Below are 20,243 nucleotides of genomic sequence, written 5' to 3'. Positions count from 1 at the left end.
CCAGCCCCATCTTTTTTTTTTTTTTTCTTTTTTAAGAGAGATTTTTTTGCAATAAGGCATGTGTGCTCCCTGGAGAGACAGAGAGACAGAAGGTGAGAAATCACTCCCAGGGAGGATGGCCACACTGAAATCTCTTCTCCTCCATTCTCCTCTCAGGATCTTGGGCATGTAAGCATACCTGCCTGGTGTGAGGGTTTTGTTGTTGTTGTTTTTAAGAGATACTTTTTCTGTAGGGTGTGTTTGCTCCCTGGAGAGACAGAAAGTGAGAAATCACCTCATGGGTGGGTGGCCACACCACAATCTTTTATCCTCCATTCTCTTGGGATTTTGGGCACGCACAGGCGACTGTTATGAGTTTTAAGCCACTGGGTCCAGACTTTAACCATGGTCAACTTTGTGGGAGTCCAGTGACATAACCATTATACCATCTAAAAGCTCCAACAATGGAATTATTTCTTAAATGTTTGGTATAACTTGGTAATGAGGCCTTTCAGCCTGGGATTTTCTTTGTGGGAAGTTTTTTTGTTTGTTTGTTTTTAAATGCTTCTTCCATGACAGTGAGAGGGTGGAGACAAACACCTTCAGTAGTGTCTCACATCATGATCCATCCCGTTTACCAGTCAGTCGAGATCCTCGGCCTGCATACCTGCTGTGTACCCGCTGACCCTCCATATGGATCCGGCTTTGTTTTACAGTGTATTAATTGTTGGACCAGCAAGCCAGCAGATCTGGGAAGATTATGAATATTGATTTTTGCTTTTATGGTCTTAAATTTTGATGTTATGTATTTCTAGAAATTTGGCCATTTTGAGACCAGCAGTTAGTGTAATGGCTATGTCGCTGGACTTCCATGTAGTCGACTGCAGTTCGAGTCCCAGGACCCGGTGGCTTAAACTCACGCTGGGCGCATGTGTGTGCTTGCCCAAGATCCCAAGAGGAGAATGGAGGAGAAGGGATTGTGGTGTGGCCATCCCCCCGAGGGGTGAATTCTCGCTTTCTGTCTCTCTGTTTCTCTGTCTCTCTCTGGTGAGCACACACGCCCTATAGCAAAAACCTCTCCAAAAAAAAAGGAAATTTGGCCATTTTACTAAACTGACAAATGTATTAACATGAAGTAGTTAATATCCTCTCTTTTTTAATGGTCAGTAACATGTATACTCCCTTTTTTTTTTTTTTGAGAGGTTTTTCGCTGTAGGATGTGTGTGCTCACCAGACAGACAGAGAGGCATAGAGACAGAAAGCAAGAAATTACCCCCAGGAGGGATGGTCACGCTGCAATCCCTTCTCCTCCATTCTCCTCTCGGGATCTTGGGCACGCACGCACACATGCCCGGCGTGAGTTTTAAGCCACCTGGTCCAGGACCTGATCCACAGTCGACTACGTGGGAGTCCAGCGACATAGCCATTATGCTAACTGCTGGTTCCCTATACTCCCTTTTTAATTTTTTTTTTCTTAATTCATCTCACCAGTCTAATTTATAAGATTTTTCAAAGTACCAGCTTTTGGATTTGTTTATGTCTTTTTTACTAGTATTTGCACTAATTTTCTTTCTACTTTCTTAATGCATACTTTGTTCTTTTTCTAAGCTCCAAGACAGATACTGACCTTATTTTTCAGTCTTCTTTCGTAATGTGTACATACAAGACCAGCATTTTCGAATCAGCCCCATAGCACAGCAGTTAAGTGCAGTGCAGAGCGAGCCAAATCCCACATGAGTACAGTTTGAGTACCGTCCTTGGTGGCTTGAAAAACATGCCAAGCACATGTGTGCAAAATCCTGATAGGACAGAGAAATGGAGGAAGGGAAATTACGTGACTGGGCTCTGTTGCTTTTCTCCTCCATTTGGGCTCCTTAGTGAGCACATGTGCCCTCTGGCAAAAACAGAACAAAGCAAATTTCTCCAAATTACAGCTTTAATTACATCTCACAAGTTGTGATACATAGTATTTTTGTTATTAAGTCACAATAATTTTATTTTCTTTATTTTTAAAAAATTGCTTATTTCTTCAGCTAGAGAGGGGCCAGCACTCCTGATTGGTCTTGATGCCAAGATCCACCTCCAGCTTTCACCAGCCAGGATCATGGATCTGGGTTTGCCCAACATACTCCCGGAGGTCTTAGGACATGAACCTGGAACCTTCACATGTGGGTTAGCCTTGCAGAGCCTCACATTTTTCCACTGTGCCAATTTGACACTATGCCCCAACCTCCCAGCCCAGAGTCACACAATACAAACACTTCTCACATGACTGCTGAGTTCTGTTCCTGTGACTAGGTCATAGAGGAAACTGGCCAATAGAGGGGAACTTAAAGGAAGATGTCTTGTGACGTGTTGTGATGCCTTAGTGTATGTACTTTTCAACAGATTTCAGGATTCGCCATGCTAGAATAATGTAATTCTGTCCATATAAAAATCATTTCTATAAGCGCTAGAAAGTGACAAGATACACCACAACATAATAATGTAAATCTGGCATAATTGCCTTTATTCTGAATACTGCTGTGGGTGCACATCTCATAGTGGAAGCTTTGTGTAGTAAATACTGACTGTAGTGACTACTAACCGAATGCGCGGGACTGCAGAAATAAAAAGACTGAGAAAAAGGGGATTTCCGGTGCTGGAGAATTGTCCTAGGCCATGGTCTGCAATCCTTAGCAGGTAGGTGGTAAACTGAAGAGTTGTCTGTATTTTCTAATTTGTATAATTCTTCACCGACCCATGTCATTTAAAAACGTTTATATTTACTTTTAGATTTTTGCCATGGGGAGTGTCCTTTGCCAGGGAGTGACAGACAGAGAGGGAAAGTGAGAAATCACCCCCTGGGAGGTTGGCCACAGCACAGTCCCTTCCCCTCCATTCTCGGGATCTTTGGACATGTGGGACACATGTCTGGTGTGTTTTTCAAGCTTTCGGGTCTGGAACTGGAACTGTGCATTTGGCCATGCAGCATCCATCCACCTTAACTACTGTGTCACTCACTGACTGGCTCTCTCCTTACCAATTTTTGTTGTATGTTTTGGGGGTGTTATTAAGTACACAGGAATTTACAGTTGCTATAGTTGCTTAATGAACCAAACCATTGATCGTTATATTTCCCTGTGTTTGCTATTGCTTTGCCCTTAAAGTCTGTTTTTATCTAACATTAGTACAGATATGCCAGCTTTCTCCTTCTCGCCTCCCCCCATATATGTGTGTGTGTATTTTATTTCTTTGACTTCATTCATTTATTTAAAAAAAGTTTTGAGAGCTTTTTGCTGTAGGGTAAAGGTGCTTACCAGAGACACAGCGAGAGACAGACAGAAAGCGAGAAATCACTCCCTGATGGGATGGCCACTCCACGATCCTGTCTCCTTCATTCTCCTTTTGGGATTTTGGACATGTACACATGGCGCCCAGCCTGAGTTCAAGCTGTTAGGTCCAGGACTTGAATGGAGGTCGGCCATGTGGGAGTCCAGTGACGTAACCAGTATGCCATCTTCTGGTCCCTATCCATTTATTTTTTTAAAAGTTATAATAAAGACATCATTTAACTAGATTGTAAGAGAGCTAGGCCATTCTGGATAATTCACTTTTCTGAAAAACATTTATTTTTCTGGTTATTAAAAAACTTTGTAAAACACCCTAATCTTCTTATCTACCTTTTCTTAATTGTTATTTTATTTTCTCTCCCTTTCTTTCTTTTTTTTTTTTTGACAGTTTGTGGTCTTCTGCATAGCTGGGACTATAGGCATATGACACTGAACCTACCTCTGAGGGTGGGCTAGAAATCGAACCTGGGCCTCCTATGTGACCTCAGATTGCCTAGAAGCAGCAGCTATCAGCCATGCTGTGTGACTAGGCTAGCTTATCTTAGTTTTCTTTTATTTCTTTCAATTATTTCAGGGTTTGGTACCTTAGGGATATTCCGAAAATTAACATTTCTACACAGAGACTAGGAGACTAGATGACTGGGCTTGAATGTGTAGTCTTATGGTTTACCAGAAGCAGAAGCAAGAGAATATGCACACACATACACATGCATGCATGCATCAGAAGAGCCAACAATGTAAGCTGTTAGACTTGAGATCCTGCGAAAGATGGTATTTGAATATTCAAGCCAGAAAAGAAAAGTGTCCCAGTTTAAGCAGACAGGCAGGAGGAAATTCCCTCTTACTGAGCTTTTTCTATTCTGGACTATAATTTATAATTGTCTGGATGAGACCCACCCACCTTAAAATGTTAATCTCATTCAGTAACATCCTCAAGGATATACCAAGAATATTTGACTGAATGTCTGGCCTGTCCTTTCTTCCTTCTTTTCTTCTCTGGGCACATGCGGTTTTTCAGAGAGACAGAGAGGGAGAAAGCACCCCAGTGGGGGTGTGGTCATGTCGCAATCTCTTCTCCTTCATTTCTTCATGTGTTGGGATTTGGTAGCATTCACACATGCCCAGCGTGTTTTGAACCGCTTTCAGCTGTGTGAGGTCTCCCTCCCTTAACTCTTAGGCTGCAGGGCCAGCCCAGTTTTCTTCATAGTAATCATTTTCCAAGAACTTTTCAAGAATACCTGGTTTATTAGTTTGTATTTTTTATAGTAGTTCAGTATATAATAGAACTGTGAAAAATGCTTTTGTCTGATTTCTTTCACTTGGCATCATTAATTTGAGATTCATTCATGTGTGTGTTACTAGTTCACAAAGTGTTGTTGCTGAGAAGTGCCCTCTGTATGGCTATGCCCCTGAGCTATTGTTTGTCTAGGGTAGGGGGAGGCTAGGTCATTTCATTTGTGAGAAACCGCAGACAGTTTTCCCAAGTGATTTCAGCCCTGGTGAGTGTTCCAGTTGTTCCCTATTCTAGCCCAAATTTGGTACAGTCTCTTTAATTGCAAAGGGGTTCCCATTTGCATTTCCAAGGTGATTAGTAACGTTGAACATCTTTTTATCTCCTGTTTGCCATCCTAAATCTTAATTTAGGGACCAGCAGTTAGCGTAATGGTCATGTAGCTGGACTCCCATGTAGTCGACTGTGGTTCGAGTCCTGGACCCGGTGGCTTAAAACTCAGGCCGGGCATGTGTGTGTGCATGCCCAAGATCCTGAGAGGAGAATGGAGGAGAAGGGATTGCGGCGTGGCCATCCCCCCTGGAGGGTGACTTCTTGCTTTCTGTCTGTCTGTCTCTCTGTCTGGCGAGTGCACACGCCCTATGGCAAAAACCTCTTAAAAAAAAAATCTTAATTTGACAAAGCTTTTATTCAGATCTTTTGGGTATGTATATATGTAATTTATTTATTTTATTTTGCTGTAGGGTACACGTGTACTTGTCAGAGAGTGAGAGGGAGGGAAAGTGAGAAAAGGCCACATCACGTTCCCTTCTCCTTCATGTTTCTTTCCGGATTTGGGGCATGCATTTGCTTGCACAAGTGCTTGGTGTGTTTCTCTTCTCTTCTCTTTTCTTTCTTTCTTTTTTTTTTTTTTTTTTTTTTTTGAGAGGGCTTTGTTATAGGGTGCGTGGCTTGTCAGAGAGACAGCGAGAAATCACCCCCCAGGGGGGATGTCCACGCCACAATCCCTTCTCCATTCTCCTCTCGGGATCTTGGGCACACACGCACATGGGCCCGGGGTGTGAGTTTAAGCCAACGGGCCCGGGAATCGAACCGTGGTAGGCTACATGGGAGTTCAGTGACATAGCCATTATGCCAGCTGCTGGTTGCCCTGGTGCATTTTTCAAGTCTCTGGGTCCGGGGGCTCAAATTGCACAGTCGACCATGAGGGATCCAGCTCCTTAGCCACCATGACACTGCCTGGCCCCGTCTTGTCATTTAAAAACGGTTTTTAACATTTTTTTTTTTCACACGAGAAAGCACTAAGAGCATGTGTGTGCACAAGGCGAGGAGTGCATCCTTGCCACACTGCATTCCCTTTCCCTCATCCCTTCAGATAATTAGGATTTTTGGATGAGCATGTACTGGAGTGTTTCAGGTTGACTGAGGATCCAAATCTGCTGTTGGTCATGTGACTTCCAGCACTGCAGATCATTCTGCTACTGCCTGCACCATCAGGGCTAGGCCAGGACCTGTGTGTGTGTGTGTGTGTGTGTGTATTACACTGTTTTTTAAAAGAGATTTTTGTTATAGGGTATATATGCTCGCCAGAGAGACAGAGAGAGAAAAGAAGAAATCACCCCTGGGGGGATGGGGGGGTGGCCACACCACATCTGTTCTCCATTCCCCTCTTGAGATTTTAGGCATGCAAATACACCCGCGCATGCACTAGGCAAGTCCCTGGTCCAGGACTTGAACCACGGATGACCATGTGGGAGTCCAGTGCCTTAATCACTACGCTACCTGCTGGCCTCTAGGACACATCTCTTAATTAGCATAAGTTTTATTGTCTATCAAATACCATTCAATTTTTTAAGAGGTATTTTTAAATTTCATTTTATTTATTTTATTTTTAATTTTGACCACAGTGGGACAAAGTGAGAGAAAGAGGGAAAGTGAGAAAGCAAGCGGCCAGGTCTGGGACTGTAACTGTAGTCGGCCATATGGGAGTCCAGAGACCTTCACTACCATGCCACCTGCCGGCCCCTCAATTGTTTCCTAATGCTATTAGTATTTAGTCATGTTGCTTTCCAGCAAACCTAGGGGCTGACAAACTGAGGGCTGTGACCTGTTTTTGTAAGACCTGCAAGATAAGAATTTATTTATTTATTTACGTTTTGCCATAAGGACACATGCACTTGCCAGACAGAGACAGAGAAAGTGAGAAATTGCCCTCTGGGGGAATGGCCATGGCGTAACCCTTTCTCTTCCATTCTCATCTCAGGATTTGGGGCACACAGGCACATGTGCCCATCATGATTTTCAAGCTGCCTGATCTGGGGCTCGAACCATGGTTGGCCATGTAGGAGTCCAGCACCTTCACCACCACACCACCTGCTGACCCTAGAAAAATAATACTTTTATGTAGTCTGTAAACTGTCCACCTGCTGGCCTTGTACAAAGCAAGTGTGCTGACTTCTGACCTTAATCACATCTGAGCTCGCCAGTGTGCTGGCAGCTGCCTCCAGCTCTGCCTGCTACAGCTTTGTAGCTTCTTATGTCTCCCCCTTTTCCTGCAATGATTACTGTCGAAGGTTTATTTAGAATTTTTAGGTCATGGAACATGTGTTTGCATACTTCGCTGAAGTGGTGACATTGTGGTATCCACACTTCCATAGGCAGGGCCTTTGTACAGCCCCCCCTCCCCTCCTCCCCTGGTACATGGCATTGCCTAGTTTTCTGTTACTGCAGATCAAATGGTTGAAAAGTGTCACCATGTTGTGTTCACTTTGAATTTTCTCTTCCTTTGCTCATTACCTTTATAGATTTACTCTTCATAAATTGCCTGTTAATAGCATCTGCTCATTTTTCTAATGAGATTGCTAACCTCTTATTGATTTGCAGGGGCTTTTTGTATATTTTGGGTATTAAATACTTGCTAGTTTTGAACATTATAGATTTCTTCTGCTATCATGTCATCCACCTGTTCACTCTTTCATTTGTCCCTCAGTGAACAGAAACCTTTAATTTTAATACATAGTAACACATTTTTTGGCTCATGGGTTGTGCTTTTGAAGTTTGGTTTAAGAAGTCACTTGCTGGGGCTGGCAGGTAGCATGGTGGTTAAAGGCATTGGACTCCACATGGACGACTATGGTTCGAGTCCTGGACCTGGTAGTTTGCTTTCTCACTTTCTCTCTCTTGCTCTCACTCTGTATTTCTCTGGTCAAATTAAAAATAAGTAAGTAAGTAAATAAGTAAAGTTAAAAAAAATAATTCTTGTTTTAAAAATGCCACTAGGAGGAACCAGCAGTTAGTGTAATGACTATGTCGCTGGACTCCCATGTAGCCGACCGCGGTTCACGTCCTGGACCCGGTGGCTTAAAACTCACGCCGGGCGCGTGTGCGTGCATGCCCGCCCAAGATCCCGAGAGGAGAATGGAGGAGAAGGGATTGTGGCGTGACCATCCCCCCTGGGGGGTGATTTCTCGCTTTCTGTCTCTCTGTCTCTCTCTGCCTGGCGAGCGCACGCACCCTATAGCGGAAAAACCTCTCCAAAAAAAAATGCCACTAGGCATGCTCCTTCTTTTTTCTCTTTTTTAATTATTATTTCAGTTTCTTTTATACATTCAATCACCTTACTTAGCTTGCAAGGTGAAAATTCCAACATGTGTACATTTCTCGCCAGTCCAGTTGACAATACTATAAGGTTATCCCGCTCCCTCTTTTTTGTAATAAAAGTTTTTTGTGGGGCTGTCAGGTGGCGTGGTGATTAAGGGCGCTGACTCCCACATGGTAGACTGCGGTTCAAGTCCCAGACCTGGCAGCTTGTTTTCTTGCTCTCACTTGGTTCCTCCTTGGTCAAATTAAAATAAATAAATAAAGTGAAATAAAATAATTGTTTTTGTTTTCTTAAAAGGTGGTTTTTGTGTGTGTGTTTGTTTATTAACGTTTTTGCCATAGGACACATGTACTCCCTGGAGAGAGAGAGAGAGAATGAGAAATTCCCCACACACCCCCCCACCACACACACACAGGGATGGCCATACTATCTCCTCCATTCTCCTGGAATTTGGGGCATGCACACAATGCATTCCTGACCGAAGAGTATAGGACTTGAACTACAGTCGGCCATGTGGGAGTCCAGCACCTTAATGATGCCACCTGCTGGCCCCAAGGGTGAGTATTTTTGACAGTATCTTGCCATGTCACAATCCTAGCCTCAAGCTTCCTCCTAGTTAGCTAGGACCACAAGCATGTGCCACTGTGTCTGGCCCATTTAGATTGGCCCAGGAATTGAACCTGGGCCTCCCATGCAGTCTCAGCCACCATGCAACAGCACCCACACTCTGTACCACCGAGGCTGGGCCTAGGTATATGCCTCTTGTTTTTCTTCACTTTGTGGTTCTGCTCATAGGTAGGTCGCTAAGGATCAGAAGTCTGTCCTAACACGTGCTGGAGGATTGAGAGTCAGTTTTATTTTTCTCTTTGTTCTGAGCCCTGGGATCCCAGCCAGGCATTATGTACAAGCCAGTTCTCCTTGTGTACTTATGGTGCGATTGTGTGTGTATAATGTTCTGGCAGCCTATGCCAGGTTACCCCTTTGGCAAGAATCAGAAGCCTCTTATGAGTCTTTCTGTCCCCACTAGTCCTTGAGCCTTTTATGAGATGGTACTCGTAGTTATAGGAGATCTGTAAATGTTTATTCACTAATTGTGCAGAGACGTAGTAAACATGAGAACATGGTTGGAGGCAGGGTTTTGGAGTTTTTGTTTTTTCTCCTAGGTTTTTGCCATAGAGTGTGTGTGCTCACCAGAGAGAGGGGGAAAGTGAGAAATCACCCTGAAGGGGGGCGGCAATACTGCATTCCCTTCTCCATTCTTCTCTTGGGATTTTGGGCATATATGTGTATGTGCCTGGTGTGACTTTCGAGCCACCCGGTTCCAAGACTTGAACTGTTGTTGGCCATATGGGAGTCTAGCACCTTAGCCACCATGCCACCTGCTGGCCCACAGAGTTGTTTTCTTTAATGATAGCACTAATAAAGTGAGCACCCCCACACACACACATGTGCACTCACTAGAAAAGGGGAGAGAGAAGGCACCATCAGTAGGGTCTCATGGTGTTGCAACCCCCTCACCCCAGTTCTCCAGCTCATTAGGTTTCTGGTAACCAACTTGCATGCCTGGTGTGTTCCTAGGCCGATCCAGGGATCCGACCCATAGTTTAGCCATGTGACTTCTGGCACTGCAGTCTAATATACTGTGGTCTGGACCACCTGGCTGGGGCCTAAAGGCAGGGTTCTGGTTGAAGGTTTTGTTAAGAGATACCAGTTAGTGTAGGCTACTCTAGCAGTACTACAAATTAGATGGCTTAAACAATAGGCATTTATTTCTCTTTGTTCTGGAAGTTTGAGGTCAAGATGCCAGCCCTTCAAGGTTCTGGTGAGGCCTCTCTTAGCTTGCAGAAGGCTACCTTTTGGCTGCATTTTCACTGTGCTCTCGCAGAGTGGGACAGAGGGAGGTGATTCCATCAAACCAGGGCTTGATTGTTCTGATCTAACTGCTTCCCAAAGGTGCCATTTCCAAATACCACCAGTTGGGAACTAGAGCTTTGCTATTGTCTAAATGTTTGTATCCCTCCAAAATTCTTGTGTTGAACTCGTAGCCATTATGGTGATGATACTAGGAAATGGGGCCTTTGGGGAGATAATCAGGTCATGCTGACAGAGCCGTCATAAATGAGATTAGTGTCCCTATAAAACAGACCCAAAGGAGCTTCATTACCCCTTCTGCCACATGGAAGTCCTGCTGTGAACCAAGATATGGGCCCTCACCAGACACCTAATCTGCCAGTACCTTGCTCTCGGACTTTCCAGTCTCCAGACTGGAAATATTATGTTGTTTATAAGCCACTCAGGTTGTGGTGTTTTGTTATAGCCTGAACTAAGTAAGACAAGCATCAACATAAGGCTTTGGGGTGGGGACAGTGGCAGAAGCAAGGAACAGAGAATGGGATCCCAGGTTCCCCACTGCAAAGGTGCCCCAAGATGGCATGTCAGTGGTGGCAGTGAATTGCTTAGCCCTCTTACGAGAAGAGTTTGGAAGCTGAAGTGGGATAGGGAACATCAGGAGTTCTCGTGCTTGGGTTCCTGCCTGGGTGTCTGTGCAGAGCTGGACTCTGCTGTCCACCCCATGGTGATAGGCCCTCGTAGGGCTGTGGCTTTGCCCATGACTCTTTATTCTGAGCAGCCCCGTCAGAGGAGACATTGCTGATCCCATGGTGGAGGCAAGAGGAATGTGACACACCATGTACGGCCCTTGACATTTCTGTGTGGAAGGGATTTATGTGGCTGAAGCTGCCCAGATGGGCCTGCCTTCTTGGGGTAGGGCAGAGAGTGGCTTAGAGAAGGATGGAGCTTCCTGGGCATAGCAGCTGTGACACCAGCTCCTTCTGCCCCATGTTGCCCTTACTCTGGTGCAGTGGCTTCCCGGTAGTGCTTCTCTTTCTTTGTCCAAAGAGAAAAATGTGAACCCACTCACACAACTGTGGGAAGTGTGGATCCTGGCTCCAGGTCCTGCGGGGCCCTCCAGGAGCCTTGAATTGCAGCTCCTGCTGACTCACAGCTCTGCCCAGCCCTCAAGACAGCTATCTCTGACCAGGCAGCAGGCACGTCATAGACAGCTACTCAACTGAGCTATCACAGAGGCTGCCCTGGCTTCCAGGTCCTTTCTGCCTTCCCAGGCATGCACTCCTTCCCCTGAGTGAGGCTCACTCATGGGTCCCTTTGCTTTGCTGAATATGTTGGGGCCACCTTCCTGCCTGCCAGGTCCCTTTTACTGTTCTTGGGCTTAGCTCTTCACACCTGAGATGCCCCTAGCATCTAAAGGGGGTATTGCCAGCCTCTGATTGTTGGCCCTCATGATTTGTTACATGCGCATGCCAGATGGGAGGCAGGCATGGAGGAATGGGTGCTCCCAGGAGGTGTCTGGGAGATCATGGAAGGCACTAGATGTCACCATGGGCATTGCTACTGATAGAGGCTCTGGAAGCTCAGAGATGGGATAGCCTTGGGGTGGGGGATATAGAGGAAGGGGAGAGAGTGTGAGCATCAGGGGGTGATTGCCATGGATGTTGGCTACTGCCCTATGCCCATCCTGAAGCACCAGTGGTTCAAAGTGGGCAGTGGGTGGCCGGTGGAACTACAACACAGCTTTCCTCTTACAGATGAAGAGTGCGCTGATGGAGATCATCCAGCTCGCCACCCTGGACTCTGACCCTTGGGTTCTCATGGTTGCTGACATTCTCAAGTCCTTTCCTGACACAGGATCACTTAACCTTGACCTTGAGGAGCAAAATCCCAATGTTCAAGATATTTTAGGAGAACTTAGAGAAAAAGGTATGTCAAATGGTTTTAATTTATGTTGAAAGAAAATAGATCTTCCAGCAGGTAGCATGGTGGTTAAGGCACTGGACACATGACCAACCGCTGTTCGGGTCCCAGACCTGGTGGCTTGCTTTCTCACTTTCCTTCTTTCTGTGTGTCTGTCTTTGTCTGGTTAAATAAATGAATGAATGAATGAATAAAATTAAATAAATAATTCTTTTTAAAAAAGGAAAATAGATCTTCCTTTAAATTTTTTTTTCTAAAATGTATTTGATATTTAGAATTAATTAAGCTTTTTACTATGTTGCGTATTATGGTTTCTTTTTTTGTTTGTTTTTAAAAACTTTTTACCATAGGGCATGTGCATTTGATTTGCTGGAGAGAGTGAAAAGGAAAGTGAGAAGTCACCCCCTGGGGGATGGCCACATCATAGTCCCTTCTCCATGCTCCTGGTATTTTGGGCATGCATGCATGCACATGTGCCCCGTGTGGTTTTCAAGCCACCAGTCCAGGACTCAAACCGCAGTTGGCCATGTGGAAGTCCAGCGACATAACTGCTACACCATCTGTTGACCCTGAGTTGTGGTTTCTGAAGTAATAACTTTATACCCATATCCCTCCAAATACTGCTTTTTGTCATTCTTTGAAAAACAAGCTTGTAACAGCTTGCAGGCCCTACCCTCACTGTACTTGCTTTATCTGAAATTGTATTATAGAATTACTGTTTTCATGTTTGCTTGTTATCTCTTCCTAATCTGCCCATTCAGAGCCTAGAACATTCCTTATCTCAGAGTAGTGCTCAGAAACACATTGAAAATACCAACAGTTCAGTTTAGAATGTGAACTGAAAACCATTTAGAAAGTATTTGCAGGTCTAATTTAGGGAGTAGGAACCTCCTCCTCTGCCCCCCGGGATTTTTCCTGAGCTCTGACCCTTGCATGAGTGTACAGGCTCAGGAAACAGGTGTGGGCAGGGTCCCGGCGAACCAACCATCTGGGGCCCATGGGGACTAGAAGAGAGAAGGTTGTGATGGCCAACTTATTCTTCCTATTGCTTGTGACATTTCACTAAAACTTGATGATGTTTTAGGAGAGCATTAAGCCTCTCTAGAAATGCTTATGTTCACGCAGACCTGTGGTTCTTAACACCAGCCATACCCCCAACTTAAAACTAATGGACCAACCAAGATGTTCCCATCCTGTCTCCAGGCATTTGTCTTTTAAAGCACCCCTTTCTCACTCAGGGATTCTGATGACCCCTGGGGCGGGTGCCCATCTCTGTCAACTGGCCTTGGCCCCTGGGGATGGCAGAGTGGGAACTGTGGGGAGGTCAGTCTTGTGGACCACAGGAGACTTGAAACAAAGCAGGCGCTATCTCTACTACGAATACTAATGACCTTGCATTTTGCTTTGCTATTCACATCAACTGTGAGCATTACAGCCTCAGCTGCCTTTACACCCCAGTACTGGAAAAGTGCCCCTGATTGCTGTGTGCTTCTTGCCATGCAGTGAGCGAGTGTGAAGCGTCTGCCATGCTGCCGCTGGAATGCCAGTACTTGAACAAAAACGCCCTGACGACCCTTGCTGGACCCCTCACTCCCCCGGTGAAGCATTTTCAGTTAAAGCGGAAACCCAAGAGTGCCACACTGAGGGCGGAGCTCCTGCAGAAGTGTGAGTGTCCCTAGCACGCACCTGGCCTCATGGGCCCATTGCCAGTTTGGGAAGGCTGATGTAAGCAAATTGTCTTTTTGTCTTTCTGGAGTTTTTACTTGTAGATTTCTTTTAGATTTTAAGAGTCCTAGGCTGTCTTCTCAAGAACATAATCAGAGATCTGCATAAACTTTTGTTTAAAAATTTATATTGTTGGTCCCACAGGTAGTGTGGTAGTTGAGGCGATGGATCACACATGGCCAATTCCTCAGTTCAAGTCCTAGACTCAGTGACCTGAAAAACACACTGCGTGTGTGTACATGAGTACCCAAAATCACCAGAGAAGAATTGAGAAGGGACTGAAGCACGGCTATTCCCGCTAGGGGATGATTTCTTAGTTCCCCTCTCTCCCACATGTGCACACCTTCTATGACAAACACCTAAAAATATAAATAATTAAAAATGATTTACTATGCTATACTATGCTGTGTGTTCTAAAAACACACTTTTGGAACTCAGTTTTCAGGTTAAGATATTTGTAATCTTTGTTATAAAAATGAAATCTGTGTCAACTGAGTCACGTGGCCAACACCTCCCCAATAAGCGGCAGGCAGTAAGTAGTGAGAGACTGGATCTTGGCTGCCCTAAGAGAAGCACTGTCTTTACTTTCATGTTTTTATCTTGTTCTTGAGTTGCCAGTTGTCTCAGGTTACCTTTATTAATGTTTTTCCAAATAGTATATTATAAAGCGTGTGTGTGGGACCAGCAGATGGCATAATGGTTATATTGCTGGACTTCCACATGGCCAACCGCAGTTTGAGTCCTAGACCCGTAGACTTGAATTCACACTGGGCGTGTGTACAAGCATGCCCAAGATCCCAAGAGGAGAATGGAGGAGCAGGGATTGTGGCGTGGCCATCCCTCCAACCTCACCCCGAGGTGATATCTGTCTCTCTGGCGAGCACATGTGCCCTATAGCAAAAGTCTCTCTAAAACAAAATTAATAAAATGTGTGTGGGAAATGTTTGCTGAGAAAGGGACAAAGGAACTGATTCCTTTAATCAAATAACAAAATGCTGGAGTTTTTTGTTTGTTTGGTTGGTTGGTTGGTTTTTTTTTTTGTAGAGGTTTTTGCCTTGGGGCACTTGTGCTTGTTAGAAAGAGAAAGAGACAGAGACAGTGAAAAGGAAAGTATAAAATCATCTCCCAGGGAAGATGACCACACCACAATCCGTTCTCCCTCATTCTCCTCCCAGGATCTTGGGCACACATGCACAACCAGCCTGCATGAGTTTCAAGCCACTGGGTCCAGGACTTGAACCACAATCAACCAGGTGGGAGTCCAGCAACATCACCACTACACCATCTGCTGGCCCCTAAAATGCAGATATTAATAAGTTGTTCCATTGGGTCATCAGAAAGGTCATGATATATTTTTCTATGCAAAAATGTGTCATGACCTTTCTGAGGACCAGTATTTTGAATGCTTATAGAACTTATGCACAAATACTGTCTTCAGAGAATCTGCATAAAACATCCCCAATGTCCACCTATGACTGATTGGAATGGACAGTGTCCTGGGGCCAGTGCTGGGCTAGTGGTTCAGCATGGCCTCTGGGCAGCCTCTATAGATCTCTACTTGGTCTTTCAGACTCTACACCCCACAGTGGGAATCCCCTTACCCTCCAGCCTTACCAAGCCAATTCAGGAAAATCTCTTGGGACCAGCAAATGGTGTAATGGTTGTGTTGCTGGATTCTCACATGGTCAATGGCAGTTCGAGTCCCAGACTCAGCAGCTTAAAAAACTCAGGCCAGGAGTGTGTACATGTGTGCCCAAGATCCTGAGAGGAGAATGGAGGAGAAGGGATTGTGGTGTGGCCATACTCCCTGGGGGATGATTTCTCACTTTCTGTCTTTCTGTCTCTGTCTCTCCAGCAAGTGCACGCCCTATAGCAAAAATCCATAAAAACAAACCAAAAAACCTCTCTTTCATGTCTTCCTTATGTTTATGCATCTCTGAGGGGAAAAACCCTAGACTGTACCTTCTGACTCTCAGAAGGGGGAATGATGTTTGAACAGGGCCATGGGGACAAGCTTATGTCCCCAGCATGGGAGCCTGGGCTGTCCTGAGGGTCTCCATGTGGCCAGTGGGAGGCAGAAGCCCTTTGCTCATCCTCTTCTGCCTCCTCTTGCTGTCACGGTTGGATTCTGGCTGCTTGGCCTCTGCTCCTGCTGTGTCACTTGGGAAATGCAGCCGTGCAACTTGTGGGGCACACTGATATGAAAGGGTTTTTTACACCGAAAAGGCTAGTTACGACACTTGAACTTATGTTAGGCTTCTCAGAGGATGCTGCTTGTTGGGAAAAAATTAGCCTTTTTGTGTGAACACTTGTAACTCATATATGTGGGTGAGTTTAGGGTTGGTTTACGTGGGTGAAAGGCACAGTCATTCTGATGAGCGCTGACACACAATCTTATCTTGCAGCCACAGAGACCGCCCAGCAACTAAAGAGGAGCGCAGGGGTGCCTTTCCACGCCAAGGGCCGGGGGCTGCTTCGGAAGATGGACACCACAAGTAGGCCGTGCTTGCTGTGCTCCCAGTGGTTCACACTCGAGATAAAACCCACAGAGCTGGGAGACATCTCTGTTATATGTCAGGGCTTGCTTCGGGTCACAACTACTTATTACTGGTCAGATATGAGGGTTTTACCTGAAAGACACCATTTTCCCTTATTGGGAAAATAATTTAAATGTTACAACTGATTAGGTGAGAGGCCCTGAAGGTCCCTGCTGGGTCTCTTGGTGAGCATGTATGAGGTGAGCAGAAAGAACCTAGGATTGGTTTTTATGGGCTTTTCTGCTTAGAGGCCTGGAGGTATGTGCCTATGTACTATGACAAGGAAGACTAGAATTCAAGGAAAAATATGTGCTTTTGTCCCTCTGTTGTCCATAGTGGCCTTCTGCAGGTGTGGCTGGGCATGCTCTCGGGTGCTGATTTTCTTCCCAGGTGATGAAGGAGGGCCAGGGCAATATGTGGAGGGGGCAGTGCAGTTCTCCTGCTTCGTGAGACTGAGCAGGGAGGGAGGTGCTGTGTGTTGCCAGCAGACTTCACATATTCTTAGGCCTGCACCTTTGTTGTCCTTGATGTGTGTGTGTCACTCTCTCAGGGTTGGGCACAAACTTAACAGAATGGACATTGATGACAAGACAAGGTTGACCCTGGGAACCACAGCCAGAGCACAGCCCACCTCCAGAAGACACTGGATAGACACCTGAAGGGGAACAGTGGATACATACATGATGGAGGCAGGAAGGGCACCTTGCAGAATCCTCTCCTCCGTATGGTGTTCAGGGCTTATCTCATTGGGCTCGTTTGGGATTTTGTCACAGCATGTCCCCTCCCTACATCTTTCATGTAAAACTTGGCCAAAGATTTTTTGTGTGTTGGCAGTTACTGTCACTGTGTATGGTGGCCTCATCCTATCCTATCCCCACCCACCACAGCCAGGGCTCTACCTTGCTCTGCTCCACCAGGTTGGGGAGGAAGAACAGCTGTTGGTCACCGTGTCCTTCCTTGACCCGGTGTTCTGACAGCATGGTTCAGTGGACCTGGCCACTGTGTGTGCCCTAGGTGTGCCCTGGCGGCATCCTGGTGTGGGCAGTGCAGGCAGATCCTAGTGCACAGTGGTAGACCTTGGATCTGAGCCTTGTCCCTAGACTGAGGACAAGGCTTAGGTAGAGAAAGGAGGTTCTCGTGGAGAATGGGCATCTAGCTTGTGATGTGTCTATGTTGTAGCTTTATAGCTCCGTCGTGCTAAGAAGACTTAGTATTTTAAGATAAGGTGGTTGGAGATGTGATGTTTTTGTTTTTGCTCAGTGTTTTTGGCAGAAATGTCATGACTTGACTGTGATGATGTCATTCTTCTGAGTGCTCTGACTCCTAACCCTTGGTTGGCTGCAGGGGAAGGGCCAACCCTGACTCCCCAAGGTCTGGAGAGCTCATCTCAGATATCCTGGCCATGTGTCATCTCCTCGTCCCTTGGCCCTCAGAGATGCAGTGAGTCCATGAGAGCAGTGCTGGACTTGCAGGGCTGGCAGAGGCTGAACTGAGTGTTCCTTCCCAGCTGAGAGGCTGGCAGGAACGGCCTCTGTTCATTATGGAAAAGGGCAGAACATACAGAGTGGCAGGAAACAAGCCCCACCTCCCCTCCAGACTCTCTAGTAGTCAAGGATGTTGGGACTCCCTATGACAGGCACCATCCTCTCTGCAGCCCCGCTTAAAGGCATCCCGAAGCAGGCCCCCTTCAGAAGCCCCACTACGCCCAGCGTCTTCAGCCCTGCTGGAAACCGGACCCCAATCCCGCCTTCAAGGACACCACTGCGGAAAGAAAGGGGCGTGAAGGTGGGCCCAACACTCCCATCTTCTCTGATGTCCCCAACTTGATCAGCCTCGCTTCTCGCTCACATCGTCATTAAGTGTGGAGTTCTGTTTGTTTTGGCAGCTGCTCGATATTTCTGAGCTGGATATGGTCGGTGCTGGCCGAGAGGCAAAGAGAAGAAGAAAGACTTTAGGTGCGTAGCCAGGGCTTCCTGTCAGGGTCTGGCAGGGGAGGCAGCTATTTGGACCTGCTACACTTCACTGGGCCTCTGTGCTGAGGCCCACTTACTTGTGTTGAGGGGCTGAGTCAGGGTACGGCTGGGTACTTTTGCGGGCTGCTGGCAGTAGAAGAAGGGCAGCGCCTTCTTGTAGTACTTCTTCCTCGATAGCAACTCCTTGCCCAAGGAATCATTTTTCTTTGCTGGAAGGCCTTCTTTGGAGTTGAGCCTGTTAGGACAACCCTTCTGAAACATTTGAACCAGCTGGGCCACTAAGTTCTTTTGTTTTGTCAGTAGATGCAGAAGTGGTGGAAAAGCCAGCCAAGGAGGAGACCGTTGTTGAGAATGCCACCCCGGACTATGCAGCAGGCCTGGTGTCCACACAGGTAGGGCTTAGTGCAGCACGGCCATGGTGACTCCCACAACCACAAGCGCCTGCCTCCAGCACCCAATGCAGTCTACGTATGTGCTCCCTTTTGATCCAATTATTAGCCACTAAAGTGTGTGCTCTGGGAGAATATGTGCATGCATATGTATGTGTGCAACTATGTATGTATGTGTATGTAAATGAGAGGCAGCACGGGCCGAGGGGCCCCAACTTGGGCATCAGATCAGGTTTGGATGAACGTCTGCCACACACACTCACTGGTAGAAGGCTGCCCAGAGAGTTCCTTTCCCTCGCACCTATTTCCTGTCAAGCAGGGTGGTACTGCTTGTCTTGTGGGTGGTTGTAAGCAGATGAGTTTCAGCTTGTTGGGGGTGGTACGTGTAGCACTGGAGACCTCAGTGTCCTGGAGACCTATGGGTGGGGTGGGTTAACAGCTAGGAGCAGCCCTAGTTCCAGATTCTCTCTAGGGAAACGTCTTGGCATACACAAGGATGTGATAAACCATCCACAGCTGGGGCCTGGAGAAGGCCTGGTTACTTGTAGTCGTGTGGGGACAATGAGTTTCTTTCTGCCTACTGCATAACTGTTTTCTCATTTTCTTAGAGTGAGTATGCCTTTCTGTTACAGTATGCTTTTTTTTGGTAAGAAAAAGCATAGCCGAACTTTCCTTGAAGATGTTTGGTCTATGCGATCCCTAACTACCCCCGTCTCTTTAAATAGCAGCAGCTCAGCCCCCTCTGCTTGGGATGGTGGGGAGCCAGGACCTGGGTTGGGGTCTGATGTTGCTGAGCCCAGGGAAGGGAGCTTGTGGCCATGAGAAGCCACCTCCTTTGACCCCAGGGAAAGCAGCACCCGCTGTCCTCCAGTACTGGAGTGACAGCCTGTGGGGATGGAGCTCTGGGGCTTCTGAGGAGCCAGTATATCCAGTGCTGGTGTCAGGTGGGGGGAGCATGCAGTAAAATCCTGGGCCACTTCCAGAGGGACCTTGTGAACTTTTGTCTTCTAGAAACTTGGGTCTCTGAACAATGAGCCTGCACTGCCCTCCACAAGTTACCTGCCTTCCACACCTAGTGTGGTTCCAGCTTCCTCCTACATCCCCAGTTCCGAGACCCCACCAGGTGAGTGGCTAGCAGGGCTTCTTAAGGTCTCAGCTTGCCTAGAGTGGGCAGAGTGCTGGGCTCAGTCTTCCCAGCACCTGACACCCAGTGGCAAGGGCTGGAGCAAGTAGAAGGTGATCTCCCAGGAGTTGGTCCTGCCCACATGGCACTGCTGGGGTCTGCAGGCCTATTTCTTCAATTATCAGAACATCTGTCTCTGTCGTTTCAGCTTCCACTGGTGCTGGGGGTGAGGGTCCCTCCTGGCCAGCACAGGTTTCAAAAGCTTTGATGGGACCAGCAGATGGCATAAGTTATGTCGCTGGACTTCCATGTAGTCGACCGCGGTTTGAGACCCAGACCCGATGCTTAACTCACCCTGGGCACATGTGTACATGCCCAAAATCCCAAGAGAAGACTGGAAGAAATGGGACTGTGGCATGGCCATCTCCCAGGGGGTGATTTCTTGCTTTCTTTTTCTGTCTCTTCAGTGGGCACATGCATCTTATAGCAAAAATCTCTTTAAAAAAAAATTTTTTTTTTTGGAGAGATTTTCACTGTAGGGCACGTGCGCTCGCCAGACAGACAGAGACATAGAGACAGAAA

General features: G+C 46.6%; 1 protein-coding gene across 2 annotated transcripts in view; it reads left to right on the top strand.

The window, feature by feature from the left end:
• NELFA (negative elongation factor complex member A) overlaps positions 1-20,243 on the top strand; it is a 31,196-nt gene that overhangs the window by 6,501 nt on the left and 4,452 nt on the right. The window contains exons 2-8 of one of the 2 annotated variants that reach the window (XM_027773584.1): positions 11,749-11,920; positions 13,418-13,579; positions 16,045-16,134; positions 17,831-17,961; positions 18,062-18,131; positions 18,450-18,541; positions 19,550-19,661. In XM_027773584.1, coding sequence (XP_027629385.1) covers positions 11,749-11,920; positions 13,418-13,579; positions 16,045-16,134; positions 17,831-17,961; positions 18,062-18,131; positions 18,450-18,541; positions 19,550-19,661 — 829 coding nt within the window. The remainder of the gene's footprint in view (positions 1-11,748; positions 11,921-13,417; positions 13,580-16,044; positions 16,135-17,830; positions 17,962-18,061; positions 18,132-18,449; positions 18,542-19,549; positions 19,662-20,243) is intronic. The other variant, XM_006152907.3, reaches the window with a different exon arrangement.

The sequence above is a fragment of the Tupaia chinensis genome, unplaced genomic scaffold (assembly GCF_000334495.1).
Source record: "Tupaia chinensis unplaced genomic scaffold, TupChi_1.0 Scaffold000360_1, whole genome shotgun sequence".
Lineage (NCBI taxonomy): Eukaryota > Metazoa > Chordata > Mammalia > Scandentia > Tupaiidae > Tupaia > Tupaia belangeri.
This window is presented reverse-complemented; position numbering and strand designations above follow the sequence as displayed.